This window comes from Podarcis vaucheri, assembly GCF_965113315.1.
Source record: "Podarcis vaucheri genome assembly, chromosome: 9".
Classification (NCBI taxonomy): Eukaryota; Metazoa; Chordata; class Lepidosauria; order Squamata; family Lacertidae; genus Podarcis; species Podarcis vaucheri.
This window is the reverse complement of record NC_138767.1, coordinates 23,954,132-23,970,262: the sequence shown is the minus strand read 5'-3', so window position 1 is coordinate 23,970,262 and position 16,131 is coordinate 23,954,132. Positions and strand designations below refer to the sequence as shown.

The 16,131-nt window shown below is 39.1% G+C and overlaps 1 protein-coding gene across 3 annotated transcripts in view; it reads right to left on the bottom strand.

The window, feature by feature from the left end:
• Positions 1–16,131, bottom strand: part of GSTCD (glutathione S-transferase C-terminal domain containing) — a 59,434-nt gene that overhangs the window by 10,327 nt on the left and 32,976 nt on the right. For all 3 annotated transcript variants that reach the window (XM_082236954.1, XM_082236956.1, XM_082236955.1), the window contains 5 exons: positions 10,103–10,218; positions 9,849–9,893; positions 7,411–7,539; positions 4,358–4,491; positions 2,423–2,453 (listed from right to left, as the gene is read on the bottom strand). In XM_082236954.1, coding sequence (XP_082093080.1) covers positions 2,423–2,453; positions 4,358–4,491; positions 7,411–7,539; positions 9,849–9,893; positions 10,103–10,218 — 455 coding nt within the window. The remainder of the gene's footprint in view (positions 1–2,422; positions 2,454–4,357; positions 4,492–7,410; positions 7,540–9,848; positions 9,894–10,102; positions 10,219–16,131) is intronic.

Sequence of the window (16,131 nt, the reverse complement as noted above, 5' to 3'; positions counted from 1 at the left end):
AAAAATAAAATAGTCTTTTTGTTTAAGAGAGAATATTTTTAGAAACTATGGGAAGGGTGCTATTCCTGTACCTTGACAAAACAACACCAACAAGTTATTTGGGACAGCTAACTTTTGGGGAGCTGTAGAACGCAAGATATGCAATATTCAGCTTCAGGAGAGGGAAAAGTGGAAAAATGGCAGGCAAGGTATGGGTTAAGCATCCTCTCATATGCGCCATTGCTTGTCCAATCAAAATCACCCTGGCCAAATTCTTTTTCCTTTAAAGGCTGTTTCCCATTATGTGTGTTCAGTTCCAATAGGTTTCAAACTGAATAGTCAGTTTCAAACTGAAATGTATGTACACTATTTCCCATGAGAAAAGAGAACTTGCTACAAATTGTTCTTAAAAGTCAGCAATGAATTGAGTCTTCACTGTGGGATGCCACAGTTGCCATTTTGAATGGGGTGGGTGGGAATCGTCAAGTCTCTATAATAACACTTTGGTTTTACTTGACACTAATCCTTGAATTTCCCAGTGAAAGGAAACAGAAAATTAAGATGAACTATGGAGACAGTGACACAGTGTCTAGCCACCACATTCCAACTTTTGGCAACACATCAGTAACTGAAAATATATCAATCCAATATGCAAAGTTGTATATTATATAAAGCCTACAGAACCAAAAATTATAAATTTATACACTGAACTGATATAGCATCTGGTCTAGATCCATGTAAATAATACAATACTGATTTTAGAGGGGCTTCTTAGCACAAGTTTTCTTCTTTAAAAAAATCAACTGATACAAATTTATTAAAACAATATGCTTCTTAGAACCTGTGGAGATTTCATATCTTTTATGTTCTATTTAAAAGGTTGCATTAATTTTTCTCATAAAATACAGTCTTTTCAAAATTTTTGTGAAGGTTGGAAATGTAACGCAATGGAAAATGTATCAACTATTATTTTCCAGTGAACTATGTGATGGTCTTAGACAAAGTTAAAGATGCATATACTCAGTGCCAGATTTATGTATGAGCTAAACAAGCTATAGCTTAGGGCCCCACTCTCTTGGGGCCCCCAAAAAAATGTAAAGAAAAAAATAACTAGATGTACATTTCCAAAATATAAGATAAAAAACAAATAAAATAAAACCTACATACAGCAAGAGTGTTTTGTGTTGTGTGGGCTCCTATTTGTTATGTGCAAATGGCTTTAGATACCTATTAGGTTCATAAATCACCATATAGCACATATTCAACACACAAAAAACAGTGACAATTGGTTGTTGACAAAGGACAGCTGGACATATAAAGGGCCCCATTACCTTCAGTAGCTTAGGGCCTCATCAAACTTAAATCCTGCCTGCATATACTATAAATAATATTTAAGTTATTTTTCAAATGAATATGTCATATTTTCTAGCCAAATAGGGCATTAAAGTAAAATATGCCAGAAAGAAGGCAGAACATAGCTCTCAAAGCATATCTGTGTGAGCTGAAACATACATGGTTATCTTCTACATTTTGGAGCAAGTTTCAATAGAAAGAAACATTCCACACATGAAGCGCTTGCTTCTGCTGAAATGAATGGAACATTCATTGTGGGTGATGAGCTTCATCTATATGTCCATAACAAATTGGCAGGAATTATTATGAAAATTTATTTTTACTTATTTTATTTAAACTCTTTGTTTCTGTAACTATGTCACTAGGCTTACTTGTGCCAAAAGCAATTCAGCCTCCCATCTTATGAAAATGTGGTTATTAGTTCACATGCTGTTCACTACGAAAACTACATCTCAAATACAATTGGGAGAAAAATAAAGCAATTTCAAGCCATCACTGTCCAAATTGAATCTGGATAGAAGAAAATCAAATGAAATGGGGAAATAGCAGCCATAAAGAAGGAAAACGGTTAAAAAATGGGAAACTGGCATAAAAATGCACACAAAAGCCTTCAGGCCTATCCAAAATATTCAGTGGAGCAGACTAGGAGGAAAGTACTCCTCGAAGGCTCAACAGGTTCTTGACATCTATGTATACTTGATGGATGAATATGGTTCTTTTATAGTGAAACAATTCAGTTGTTTTATCATTGTTCTTTTCATGGTTTTATGTTTTAACTAATAAATAGTTGTTTTAATTTTTTTAATTATCTTGTCATCTACTTTTAGAAATTATTGAAACTAAAAAATGAGATATAACCTAAACTACACACAGAAATGTATTCCATACTGTATTTACGAAATGTCTTTTTCCTGCACTAAAAGAAAAAAGAGGAAGGAACACATGGAATGCAATGGTGAAGTTTCAGTATTCTGATGTGTTTTTAACCCTATCATTAAAAGAGAATTACTCATTCCACTCAAACCATACGGAAAGACACAGAAAAGGGCACAGAAAGAAATTCTAAACCACAGCTTCACCTTTTGCATACCTTATAGGATAACACTTCCTTGAACTGACGGCTGAAATAGAAAAGAAGATGGATTTGATCACCATGAGAAACGACGATTTTAAAATAGATGCAGTCTTTAAGGCATATGGCTGAATTTTAAACAAATACTTGGGTGGGTTGTTATCTGGAAGTTGAACAAGATCCAGAAGCAGACACTACTGAGAATTTCTGTTCTTTTTTAGTAAATGCCTATAATGTGCCAAGTTTTATCACTTACAGACATTTATCATTTAAGATATTTTAAGTGCTAAACAAATGCATAGGGCTGTATCATGTCACTGCTACTGACTCACTGATAGCAAGCATCTGACCTTTAATATATTTATCCTACATAGGGCTGATGATGGATTCAATGTTCAGTGTGCATTGGTTGGGATTATACACCCTTTTAGAACCAGGTTTGCAACTCGGGAATACTTTTGAACAGAATAGCATTGCTCCTAAACTAGTCAGATGGTGGCTGTCGCCAGGTTTGCTGCACATGTCTGTGGGCCCGGTGCACTTGTTCCTGGAGAAAGATGGTTGTGCCACAGCTACATCCACATGAAGTGGTTCTACATAGGGCTATCTTTGAAACTGCACAGAGAAAAATGTAGCAGATAAAAGATTTCTTTGCAGATTGTCTGCCACTGGTGTTGTACCAACGACTGAGAATTGTTATAATAAAGAATGAAACAGAGACATGCAGTTTAATTTCCTTCTCTGCACAATATCGTGTACTCTAGTGAATCACAAAAGTCAAGAGATCACAACTGGAAAGTGAAAGGACTGTTTTCAATCCAATAAAAATAATATGACTGTACGAAAAGGTATATGATCAGGCAATCAGAAAATTTGCACCTGAAGCACTACTTGACTTCTACTATGTTCTGTGGTCCTTTCATAGGTGCATCACGGCTGCAATCCTCACTGAGCCCCACTGAGACTTATTTCTGAGAAAGCATCATGGGATTTGCATTGTAGAAGTTTCTTATTTTATAGATCAATGACTTTATTTAAAAGAACCAAGGTTTACAACTGTGGGTGTAATAAATGTTAAAAATAATGTGCGCATGGATGATTAGGCGAGGCTAATTAAGCCTCTGAACAAAACGATAAACATAATGTGACGCAAGCATACTGAGAGAGCTCTTTATTGCAGGCATGTATTATGTATTTTTTATAGCTGCTACTAACTTCCACTTCAGAAATGTCACTGGTAATTTGCAGAACAGTTAGAAATGTATCTTTACAGCTAGAATTATGAAGTCATAGCTCTAGGTGACACATTCAGCCATTGTGGCAATGAGCAGGATGTAACTCACCTTTGGGACTACCTGTTCCCCTTAAACAGAGGCAACACAACCAACCTATTATTCTCATGCCTTCTTCTGAATATCTGAGCCTGAGGTGGAGCTTCACATCACTTAACATCTGTCTTCTAGCACTTTAACTAAGGTGTTAAAAATAAAGGTATTGTTGGACTTGGGTATTTTTCTTGTTCTGTGGGGCCAACACATTCACTACCTATGCAATCCTTTGCAGGTTTTCTCAAAAGTAAACTCCAGTGGGTGGCATCCAACAAAGTAGTTTGCTAGCACAAGGACTTTGGGCTGCAATGAAGCTCCCTGTCCCACTCTTCTGCCTGTGTGTTGCCTGCACCACCTACATCTCTTTTGGATTTTTTCGCAACCCTCTGGAGCAGATCTGAGGAGGGCACAGGGGTGCATGGCGAGAGGAGAAGGAGGGGAAGTTTCATTGTGCAAACAGATTTATTTATTTTTTGCACTAGCAGAAGCTCTTTTGGGGAAACCACCCACTAAGCTCAACAGAACTTACTCACTAGTAAGTTCGTATAGAACTGTAGGCCTTTGTAGTCAATGTCAACCCAGGTTCCTCTCCATACATACACATTGATGTCAACAAACCACTGACCTTTGTGGAAATGCAAACTTGGCTGTGTTCTGAATGAAGCCATAACAACATGGAGAGATAACAAATGCTGCATGAGCTTTGACACAGCGTTCAATCACCATGTCTGTTGCCACACCACAAGCATGCAGTGCTACCTGTGAAAGTAAAACAATGGAATTTAATGAAAACTGTGCATTCAGTTACTATTCAGCCATTTCTGGATGGCTGAATTATTGCAACATCAAAGAAAGAGAGTAATCTGTTGCAAAATCAATCTCTTTTTAGCCAGATAATACATTATTTTCTTTGCTTACGTTGAGACAAAATGTAGCTAGCTCAATAAAATATATTCACTTTTGGCAGTAGATATAAAATACAATACTAATCCAAAACGAACTAGTGCAACAACATTATAAAGTTAAAATCTGGCACGATACATAAAGGTCTCAACCCAACGTTTTTTGACAGTTCTAATCACCATATAGGGCCAGATGCCATTTCTTTTCCAGATAAGAACAAAAACTTCAGGCCTCAGATATTAATCAAACAATGCGTTAAAATTGCCCAGAAAGGTTCATAAGTAAAGGAATGTTCCAGTATTACTTATGCATTTCATTCATAGAGCTCCAAAATGAATCATGGCTGATTATGCTGAACATGGAGATAGCTGAAATTTGACAGTGTTCTGGCATAGGTTTCAAAACAAACCGAAATGCTTCCTGCCAGGTCTACTCTCAGTCACCTGAGATGACAGCTTCAGTCACAGATAGTTCTATAACCATGATAACTACATAGCGCTTAAAAAATGTTTGGGTTTGGTTGATGAACTGAAGATACTGTGGTTGTGGTTTTTTAAAGACTAGTTGAGAGTCTAGACTCTGCAGCACTGCTATGACAGATTACATTGCAAGAAGATATTTAAGTAAATATTTCATACTTGGCAATATTCAAATTATGCATACAGCAGCAATAATTATTTCAACGCCCCACGCCCAAAGTCATTTCCGGCTCAAATATGACTGTATAATGAAGGTGTTCAGCTGATATGGGTCATGTACCTTTTTAACACCATCTGCTGATAAAAACAACTAAATTTATAAGCATCCCCTCTCTGATTCTACAATTGGTTTGTATGGCACCTCATCCAATCCAGATTTGTGTTTTTAATTCCCATCTTTTATGTCACAGTTCTCTCTGTCCTAACTGTACTATCATTTCGTTTTCTCTTAGGCTTTTCAGTAGAGCTTACTTATGAACTTACTTCTGAGTAGACATATATAGGATTGCAGTGACAGCTCTTTTTCACATTGGCTAATCCTTTGGGCCAGAGGATGCTTAATGCAGCCCAGCCCTTAAGTATGCGATTTCCTCTCCTTTTAGCTCCTCCCTTCTGGAGTACAAATCATCTAGTCTTTCCCCGACAGTCTTGTCTGTGGGGTAATATTTAACAGTTTGAACTTAGCCAAGATCTGAAACCAAACAGACCACAAATGGGGAAGAAACCATGGCCCTTCAAATGTTGCTGGAGTACAACTCCCATCATCCCTGAACATTGGTCATACTGTCTGGGGCTGATGGTCACTGGAGTTCAACAACACCTGGAGGCTTAAGGGATCCCCATCTCTGCCACAGATGTTCTCAATGCCTAACAGGACTAACTCAGAAGAAAGTCCCACTGAGTTCAATAGGGAGGGGAAACTCAGGCCTGAGGGCCAAATGTGGCACTCTAGGCCTCTGTTTGGTTCTTGGGACTCTCCCTAGCTGCTCTCTCTCTAGACCACCCCCTTCACTGGCTTTGCTTCATATGCCCCTTGGGTGTTTCTGCCTGGCTGGAATTTGCCTTTGAATGACTCTTGCTTGCCTGGATAGAGGCTAGAGCAGGCATAGGCAAACTCGGCCCTCCATATGTTTTTTGGGACTACAACTCCCATGATCCCTAGCTAACAGGACCAATGGTCAGGGATGATGGGAACTGTAGTCCCAAAACATCTGGAGGGCCGAGTTTGCCTATGCCTGGGCTAGTGAGTGGTGTGTGTGTGTGTTGAAAGGTAACATTTACAGTGGTACCTCTGGTTGCGAATGGGATCCATTCCAGAGGCCCGTTCGCAATGTGAAAAACCCGCAACCTGAAGTGCAGTATCTGCACAGGTGTGCAGCGCAATTTGGCACTTGTGTGCAAAGCATGATTTAGCACTACTACGCATGCACGAGTGGCGAAACCCAGAAGTAACCCTTTCCAGTACTTCTGGGTCGCTGCAGGACGCAACCTGAAAAACGTAACATGAAGCAAATGTAACGTGAGGTATGACTGTACATTCATTGTTCTATCCACTTTTGCTTCAGGTCCTGCCCATCTTTGGCATGTGACCCTAGGAGGCTGCCAAGAAGGAAATACCACCCTTGCGCTGGAAAAAGTTTCTCTCCACTGCATTACAGCCTTAAGCATGTTCAAGGACCAGACTGCCTTATGTCTGCATCATCTCTTAGTATCTTCTTGCCTCCTTGTGTATCAACTGAACTTGTATCAACTATTCCTGTCACTATCCTATTAAGAAATCATCTCTACTGACATTTCATACTTCTTCGTGTTGAATAATGTAATAATTATTGGAAGCTGACATTTCACAGAGCTAATTATGTTCTGGTTTTAAACGCACTCTTCCAAGAGCTAACTTCAATGCTCCATTATTACTATTTGCTTGTAATAAGATAAAATAAAATCCTCCTGCCTCCTCTTTGCTATGTCACCATTTCAGTACTGTACTAATTAACTTCAGTTGTTTTCTGAACTTGTATGTTCATTTGGCCTTATAAGGCAGCATGAAGGACACTTGAATTCCTTATTTTGTGCACAGCACAACCGTTGGGAATCAACAAATTAGCAATAGCTCAAAACTCTAACTTCTGATTTCCCGTTAACACAAGTTTATACAATAGCAGGGTTTATAGAAAAATAAGTTGAGGTTACATAATATTAAGTGATAGGTTATAAGTGATAAGACAATACATGAAGACAGTATTTTCTTTTTAACATTACATAACAGCAAAGTATGAATATTTTCAAAATCACTTACCCCTATATTAAAATTTCCTTTAAAATAGTCCATATTTGCTTGGATGAACCAAATGTTGTCTAATCCTAGCACACTGCTTCTTTCTTCAGCACGTGTCAGTGACAACTCTTTATTTTCTACCAATATGATCTATATTTTACACAAAATAACAGTTAGTTATGGTAAACTTTTTGGTGAAATAAAAATTATTGCAATAGCATGTTGAAGCACTTGCCGGGGCAGGGGCAGGCGAGAGAGTTGTATTCTGAAACAGAAATGTATCTGTCCAGTCATTAATAACAGCAGACTTCACTTGACTCTATCCTTTAATCAAACCAGACTATGCAGGATTTTGTGCATGCCAAGCAAACTTCCCTGCTTTCTTAGTGAAAGATTGTACGGCCTGCTTTCAAAGCATAATGCAAAGTACCTCCATGTTGCTAACCTATCAGAGGGGCTTCCAAGCCTGACACTGATGCAGCAACACATCTATGACTGCTGCTGCCCCAGTGAAAGGGACAGTCTGGGTCTGCCAATAGAGATTCAGCAGGCAACTTGTGTGCCAACTTTTAAATGCATGCCGGAAACTTTTATATTGTGCTACACCTATGCAGGCAATTAAGAATACATCCTTCCACAATGGTTAGTTGATGTCTGTTTTTAACTTGTTATGGTTTTTAATGTATAGTTTTATGTTTTATTGCTGTCAACTCCTTTGGGAGTTTTCTAGGACACAGTGGTATACAAATAGCTTTATAAATAAATTAATCAAGGCAGAAAGAAAAAGTATCTTCTTCTGGTACTGCGCAGAATGTAGTATCCCATCTTGTGAGTAAGTGCTACTCTGCAGAAGACCATAGGCTGGAAGCATTTAGTTATATTGCATATGGCAACTATCCTATGTGTAGCCAGGCTTTGCTCTTACAAAGGAAAAAATTACAAAAAATAGATTTTTTTTTCAAATTAAAACACATGGTGCCTGTCACATCTAGTTTCTTCAAACACATTTGTGGCAATTGGACCCAGTTAACACAATTTTGGAGAACTGTGGAAGTAGCAGTTCCCAAAGGTATCTGTGAACAGACCTCTCTGGTTCATTTTTCAAGCATTTGGAAGAGGGCCAACTTTTTCAGGTTCACTTGTAAGCCTGAACATGATAGACTCAAATTTCCCAGAGAAAATCTCCTTGAGACTTAATATGGAGATGTGTTGCTCCTTAGGGAAGCATACAAATCCCGCTTCTATAGTTTATCAGCCAGTAACTGCATCTGGGCATTTCTCTATCAGCCAGTAACTGCATCAGGGCATTTCTCATATAAAATCCTTCTAGAAGAATGGGAAAAAACACAGATTGCCAATCTGGGCTTTTGATTGTGATTTCCAATTGAGTTTTTGTTTTGTTTTGTTTAAACTGTGATAGGATTGCTCACTCTTTTTTTGGGGGGGGGGGGTTGTTGATGGTTTTCTCTGTTACTAAGCCCAGAAAGGAGTAATGTTGTCTGTAAAACAACTTAGCCAAAATGAAAAACTACCCCTAATTAGCCACAGTTTGAGATTAGTTCATGCAAGGTTTTATAAAGGTAAAGGGACCCCTGACCATTAGGTCCAGTCGTGACCAACTCTGGGGTTGCGGTGCTCATCTCGCTTTATTGGTCGAAGGAGCCGGCGTACAGCTTCAGGGTCATGTGGCCAGCATGACTAAGCCACTTCTGGCGAACCAGAGCAGCGCACGGAAATGCCGTTTACCTTCCCGCCGGAGCGGTACCTATTTATCTACTTGCACTTTGACGTGCTTTCGAACTGCTAGGTTCGCAGGAGCAGGGACCGAGCAACAGGAGCTCACCCTGTTGCGGGGATACAAACCGCCGACCTTCTGATTGGCAAGTCCTAGGCTCTGTGGTTTAACCCACAGCGCCACCCGCGTCCCGCAAGGTTTTATATTGGACCTAAAATAAGGAAGGGGCTGTCAGACAATGAAAGCCACAAACCCCACCTCCTGCTTGTCCACCAGGAGCCTCTCCTCATAAGCCACACCCCCAGCTTGTAGGATCCTGCTTAACTGCACTGAAATGGAAGAATTAAGTTCATGTTCTCAAACAATGGCTTTATCTTAATCGCAGAATAAATGTTTTGCATGCAAAAAGGTTTTAGAGTGTCTATTTTGAGAGTTTGGAGAGCTGGTGTGAGGATGTCCCTGTGCTACTTTTATTCTTACTTTTTAAAAGTTGCCTTCAGTCATACTAATTTTATTGCTGGGAGAGAGAAACAGTGCTTTATCTTACTCAGAATATGAGAATGGGTAAATTAAGTACTTTATTCTACCATGAAAAAAACGTGAGTGGGTGTTTGATTTAGATAATTCTATCACTTTCACATATTTTACAAACAGCCTGTCTTTAATTGTGTATCTGAAATTCCAGGTTATTAAAGTCTGAATTTACATTTTACTGAAACCTTACCTGACATGATGGAAGTACGTGAGCAAGGACAATTCCAACATGGCCCTGTTCAAAGCAGAAGAAAATGCACAAATAAACCTTGATCCCAAAGAGCTGATCCATTTGACAACAAAATATTCCAATAAAATATTGACAGAGACTTTGAAAGCAGATCAAATTCCAGAGTTTTGGACTCTGTTGGACTTATAAACACACAAAAACAACTGCGACTGAACTTTATTACAAACAAACAAACAAACAAATAAATACATTACCCCACCACTGCAAAAATCCACAATTTTATCTCCAGGTTTAGCCAGCTTTTTCACTAAGGCCACGATATTGTTGAGCTGTTGCTGTTTCCTAAAAGCACGATCACTGGACATTTTTCCTAAGGATGACAACAAGGAATATACATTTGCTATTGCTTATGGCAAAAATGTGGTTTTTACAGTATTTCCTTTTAAATGTAAGTGATTAGATACAGACTTGCAGCTCCACATATTGAATGGCTTTTTCCATTCAGGCCAAGATCCAATGGAGGTTGCCGGATACAGGAATCAACTGACACTGATTCCCTCATGCCTGCAGTTTCTGCACCACCTCTCATGCTGCTCCAGAGTGTTCCCCAAACCCTCCAGAGCAGATTTTCAGGGGGTACAGGGGGCTGCAAGAGGAAGGCGGAATAAAAAAATGGTATCTTCCTTTCTTCCGATTTATGGTTTGTCCTAATGCCAAGGATTTTATGTTGCAGGTGCCAAGGAAAAGGAGGAACCTGTTTCCAAAGAGCTTGTGATACATTTTTATCATTTATTATTACTTGTGTTATTAGTCACTTGTTACCCTGAGGTCTCCAAGTGACTTACAAGACATTTAAGAACATAAATATGAAAGCATTGATTATACCATATCAATAGAACAAAACAACCACCATAACAGCCCCAGGAATATTATTATATGGAAGGTTTAGAGAACAGCAATGAAGTGCTAACAAGGTGAAGAAGAAGAAGACCAGAGGAACTACAACACATTTAATACTACAACACATAAGTGCATTCGTATATAATATATAATAATTTATTATTTATACCCCGCCCATCTGGCTGGGTTTCCCCAGCCACTCTGGGCGGCTCCCAATCAAATATTAAAAACACAATACAATATAGAAGGATTTGATCTATAAGGGGTTTTTCACATATATGAGCCATCAATTGACACTGCAGCCATCTAGAGATAAGTATGCATTTGTGTCCATGGGTAACAAGAGAAACAGAAGCTACTTCCCCTCCTATGGGGGAATATTTCATATGTCTATGCTCTCATCCAATATTCATTTTCCAGATAACTGCATGGTGTGAAAAGGGTTTCCACATGTCCTTGATTATGAGGGAATAAGTCTTCTATCAAAAATTGTCCCTGTTCCATAGCACTCTGCTGCATGTGCTCTGGCACAGCAAATGATGGCTTGGATCCAGAGATGCTTGGGCTGGGTTCCTCTCATACAAAAGAGTTATTCTAGCTCCTTTCTGATAATGCCCTTTGCATTCCTTGTAAAGCTGCTCTAGGTCCTCTGGAAGCAGGTATTGTTGGAAATCAGCGACACCACCTGTTAAATGCAAGCTTAAAAGCTCTCCACCTTGCTTATGGAGCAAGGCCCACACATTATGTGGAATTTGGGATACTCAAGAGAGCTTGCAGGGCTGTGCCAGTTCCCGCAAGATCTCGCATGAGCATTCCTAGCCACGCTGAGCAGGCCTAGCCCAGCAAGCAAGGCAGAACACTTAAAAGCTCTTTCCATGCCAGGTCTGCTTATAACAGTAGCTCTCCAAGGTCTCAGGTAAAGGGGCCTTCTTACTTATCTTATCCTTTTAACTAGAGGGCCAAGGATTCAACCTGAGGTGCTCTACTTGTCAAGCATATGGTCTATCTCCCAAATGAACTATTGAACAGGTATGATTTGTGTAATAGCTCCCCAGCATAGAATGGATAGAATGGATATCTCTTTTGGATTTAAAAAGATAAAGTAAAACAATATTTTAGTAATAAAGTATACTACTTATTTGTCATAGGCTATGACATTTGTTTTTAAACTGAATTCCCTTTCTCGCAGCAGCTGAGCTGACATACCGTATCTTAAAACTATCAAATTGAAATTGTACTATATTGGATTGGTACAACCTAAAAATAATGGCAGTACCCGTAGTAAACAATAATACTTCTAGAAAGTAGTTTTTTTTCTCCTCTCCACAACTAGGCTTGTGGAAATCTGATACTGATACCATGTTTGGTGGTGTTCAGCAAGTGGCTATGATTTCTTGCAAAGCACAGGTCTCATTAAAAGTTTAAGTATTTGTTGAAATGCCACATTTTCCTTCACAGTCTCAGAGCAATTTATACAATAGCCATAAACAGGAGCTGAAACTTATAACATGGGAATTAGAGCCAGCCGTGCATTTTTTAGGAATAATTTATGCACCAAGATCAAAATATTTCTTCTTCTGTAATTACTTTTGGTCCAAACACATTTAACTTGACGTAGAGGAACAGCAACAAATGTCTCCGAGTTATTAATGTCACTGTGGCTTTAAAGTATATCCCAGCTGGCTTTGTTCTTCAAAATTATGCACACAACCAGGTAAAATACAGGAAGTGATTCTATTGCCTTATTATAGGAAGATCAGAAATGAAATATTATGACCAAGCAAATGAAACATCTCCTTGCCTCCGTGTAAATACCACTGCCATTTTTAGAATGTTGGACAATAAATTGCAGTGAGGGAGCTGCTTAAAAACTCACTACAGAGGGAACTGCAACTTCACTGAGAAATGGACACCTGCAGTTTTCAGTCACAAAACATGGCAAGTGCTACTATTATTGTTTGGTGTGGCTGGGGTCGGCCAGATGTTACAGGAAACCAATTCTCTGCATTGTCATAGTCATGTCATCTCATGAGCAAAGCTTTAGCACTCCCATAGCTCAGTGGCACAGCATCTATTCTGCAGGTAAAAGGTTTCAGGTTCAACCCCCAACATCTCTTAAGATGCTTGAGGTAAATGCTCTCTTACTTCTGGCTTTTTCAGGGCTTTTGTATTTGGCAGCAGACTTGCCCCTGCCCGGCAACATGCTAATTCCATGGGAAATGCTAATGAAGTTTGCTGCATTCACTTTATTGGGGAACCCTATGACCTAAGTTGATATAGCTCATTGAGGGCACTTCAGGAGCTGCGGCTGAGGCAAAATTAAAAGAAGGATGAGGCCAAGTGAAGCCAAACTGAATGAATGCCTGAACAGGGTTTGCGGAAGATTCCAAGCATAAAATACAAGGCTTTCTGATACTTCACCCTTTTGTGTTCTGTGAAGTACAAAGGCCCTTCTCCATCTCTCTCATTTACAGCCAACAAGATTCTACTTTTAGACACACACTACAGTTGAAAAGTTGGTTTAAAAGGTTGCTGAAGACAGAACAACACAATAATGGTTGTTTTTTTAAAAAAAACTAAATTGTATCCCCCCCCCCCGTCTAATATAGCTAACTAATTTGTTCTGCATTAAGGTAAGCTCTGCAAAATGGTTTTTATCATATAAGGTATCAGAAAATAAAGCCAATTTCTTCTTGGACTTTTAAGATAAAATCAAGCATTTCAAATTAACATTAACAGCTTGCTTTACTTGTATTTATTTTATCAGATGTCAACAAAAGTTTAATAAAATTCTGTACTGAAGGGAAAAGCACACCTACTTTTAATTATTTCCAAGCCTCTTGTTAATCTGTCCTTTTATTGAAGTTCCCACTGGTTGTGATTTTTGTATAGCCTGCTTTGTTTTGCTGTCCAAATAGACTTCTTAACTGCAAGCAAAGTAGGGCTTAAAAAGAGAAATCTGATTCACATTGTATAAATCATCAAGGGAAGTTTTCATAGTCATTTGACCTTTCCAGGAAATAATGGAAAAGGCATGTGTAGGACAATACATATGTGTGTGACTACTTTTGTTAGGTTTGTAGTTTTTATATGTGGTAAGCTGCCTTGAGCATGGTTTTAACTTTGGAAAGGTGACATACAAATAAAATGATTGATCATCCAAGTTCTTCTCATATGCAAAAATGTGCGGGTATCCAAATCTCTGAAGATAAAAATAATTTAGCCTTCCTTCCCCACTATTTTCTCTCTTCTATTATTATATTAAATTCATGAATCATCTTTTACATATGCCTCAAGATGATTTACAGCCATATCATAAAACAGCTAAAAATCATGGTTAAAAACACAAAAACAAATTGCCATAGATTTAAAACGTAAGCAGGGACCTTTTAATTTCTGGAAGTTTGTTGAGACAAAAAAAAAATCTTTGTTTTCAGAAAATACAGATAGTGCTAGACAGCACGTGACATCTCAGCAGTAAAACTATTCCATGGAACAGGGGCAGCCACACTGAAAGCCCTGCTGCATTTTGGGGACTTCAAAGAGAAACTCTACTATGGAATCCAGTAACCTACAAGCAACTTGGTCCTGAGCTTATATTTTAGTACCCAATCCCTGAACTTGGCACAAGAGTAGATTGGCAGCCAATGCAAATCCCACAAAAATGGTATTCTGGGCTGTTAGTAGTGTGCCTCCACAAGCAACCTACTGTAGTCACTGTGTTCTACCCTAGTTGAAGCCTCCAGACCCCCTTCCTTTTACAAAGTGTTGGCATGCTTGTTTCTTCTTTGTAAATATATTTTATTGATTTTTGATGTACAAAATGAAAACAACCACCACCATGCAATGTAACAGGCTACTAATGCTTTGATCCAGAAATAAAGGGTGCTTCCAGGCAGGTGAGATTATTGTGGGATTGATACTCCTCAGGCATGCAAGTTTCTCACACTGTCCACGTGACATTGTCTTCATCTAAATGCTAGATCTTAACTCCCTTAATCCTAATTTACCCTTTCCATGAAAAATCCAATAGTTAAAAAAACCCCAACTGTTGCCAAGAGGCTGTTTGCAATCTCTGAAACCCATTTGCAATATTAAGACCCATCTATAAGTACCCAAAGGCACCCTGTATAACCAATGGGTAGGAGAGCTTCAGATACTTCAATTCCCCAATTTGGCAGGAGGCAGTTTTGAAGTTCCACATTATTACAATTGTATGCTAATTTATTCTGAAAACATGAAATGGATATTTATTCAAAGTGTGCTCAGTCTATTCACCATACCAGAATCACTGCTTTTCTTCTGGTTTTGATTAGTAAAAAGAGGAAAGCGTCACTGAGAAATCCACCACATGTTTTTAATTTAACATGCAAAGATGGTTTGGTTACTAAGTACATGCAATTTCCCCTGTCTTGGGTGGGGGGTGGGGGGAAGGATATCTGAATTAAACTACAGTGGTACCTTGGGTTAAGTACTTAATTCATTCCGGAGGCCCATACTTCACCTGAAACTGTTCTTAACTGGAAGCACCACTTTAGCTAGTGGGGCCTCCTGCTGCTGCCGCGCCGCGCCGCCGGAGCACAATTTCTGTTCTCATCCTGAAGCAAAGTTCTTAACTTGAAGCACTATTTCTGGGTTAGCGGAGTCTGTAACCTGAAGCGTATGTAACCTGAAGCGTATGTAACCTGGGGTACCACTGTATAGGGCTTTTTACAAAGTGAATATTAAAATCTAGTAAAATCCTATTAACTAAAGATTTCTTGTTCTACTGTTTATCACTAGTTTAAGTAATTCAAGAAGTAAGTCACCTATTATGGATGGAATGATGGGAAAGTCCCTTTGGTTTGATTCAGAAAGGGCTCAGCTAATAAGCGTTATTTCCCCTACTAAAAATAAAATCAGAATACAACCTGTTTCACCATCACCACACACACAAAAATTCTACATTGCAAATTCACTGCATCCTCAATGGCATCAACTGGGTAGCAATAAATCCAAAGTCCCACTGTTGATCCCATGAGCCCCCTTGTTTGTCTCTTCCCTGAAAATGTACTTAACTGGTGTTGGTGGTGATGGCAACAACTGGGAATATCTCACACAGGCCTCTGTGAGGTTTCTCAGTTCACCCCAGATAACTGGCATACTGAAATGGCAGCATTTCAGACAGCAAGGACTCTGGTAAACAGTTTTCCAGGATGACTAAATATTTAGTAGGGACATTAGCTGCCTGGACGCGGGTGGCGCTGTGGGTTAAACCACAGAGCCTAGGACTTGCCGATCAGAAGGTTGGTGGTTCGAATCCCTGTGACGGGGTGAGCTCCCGTTTTGCTCGGTCCCTACTACTGACAACCTAGCAGTTCAAAAGCACGTCAAAGTGCAAGTA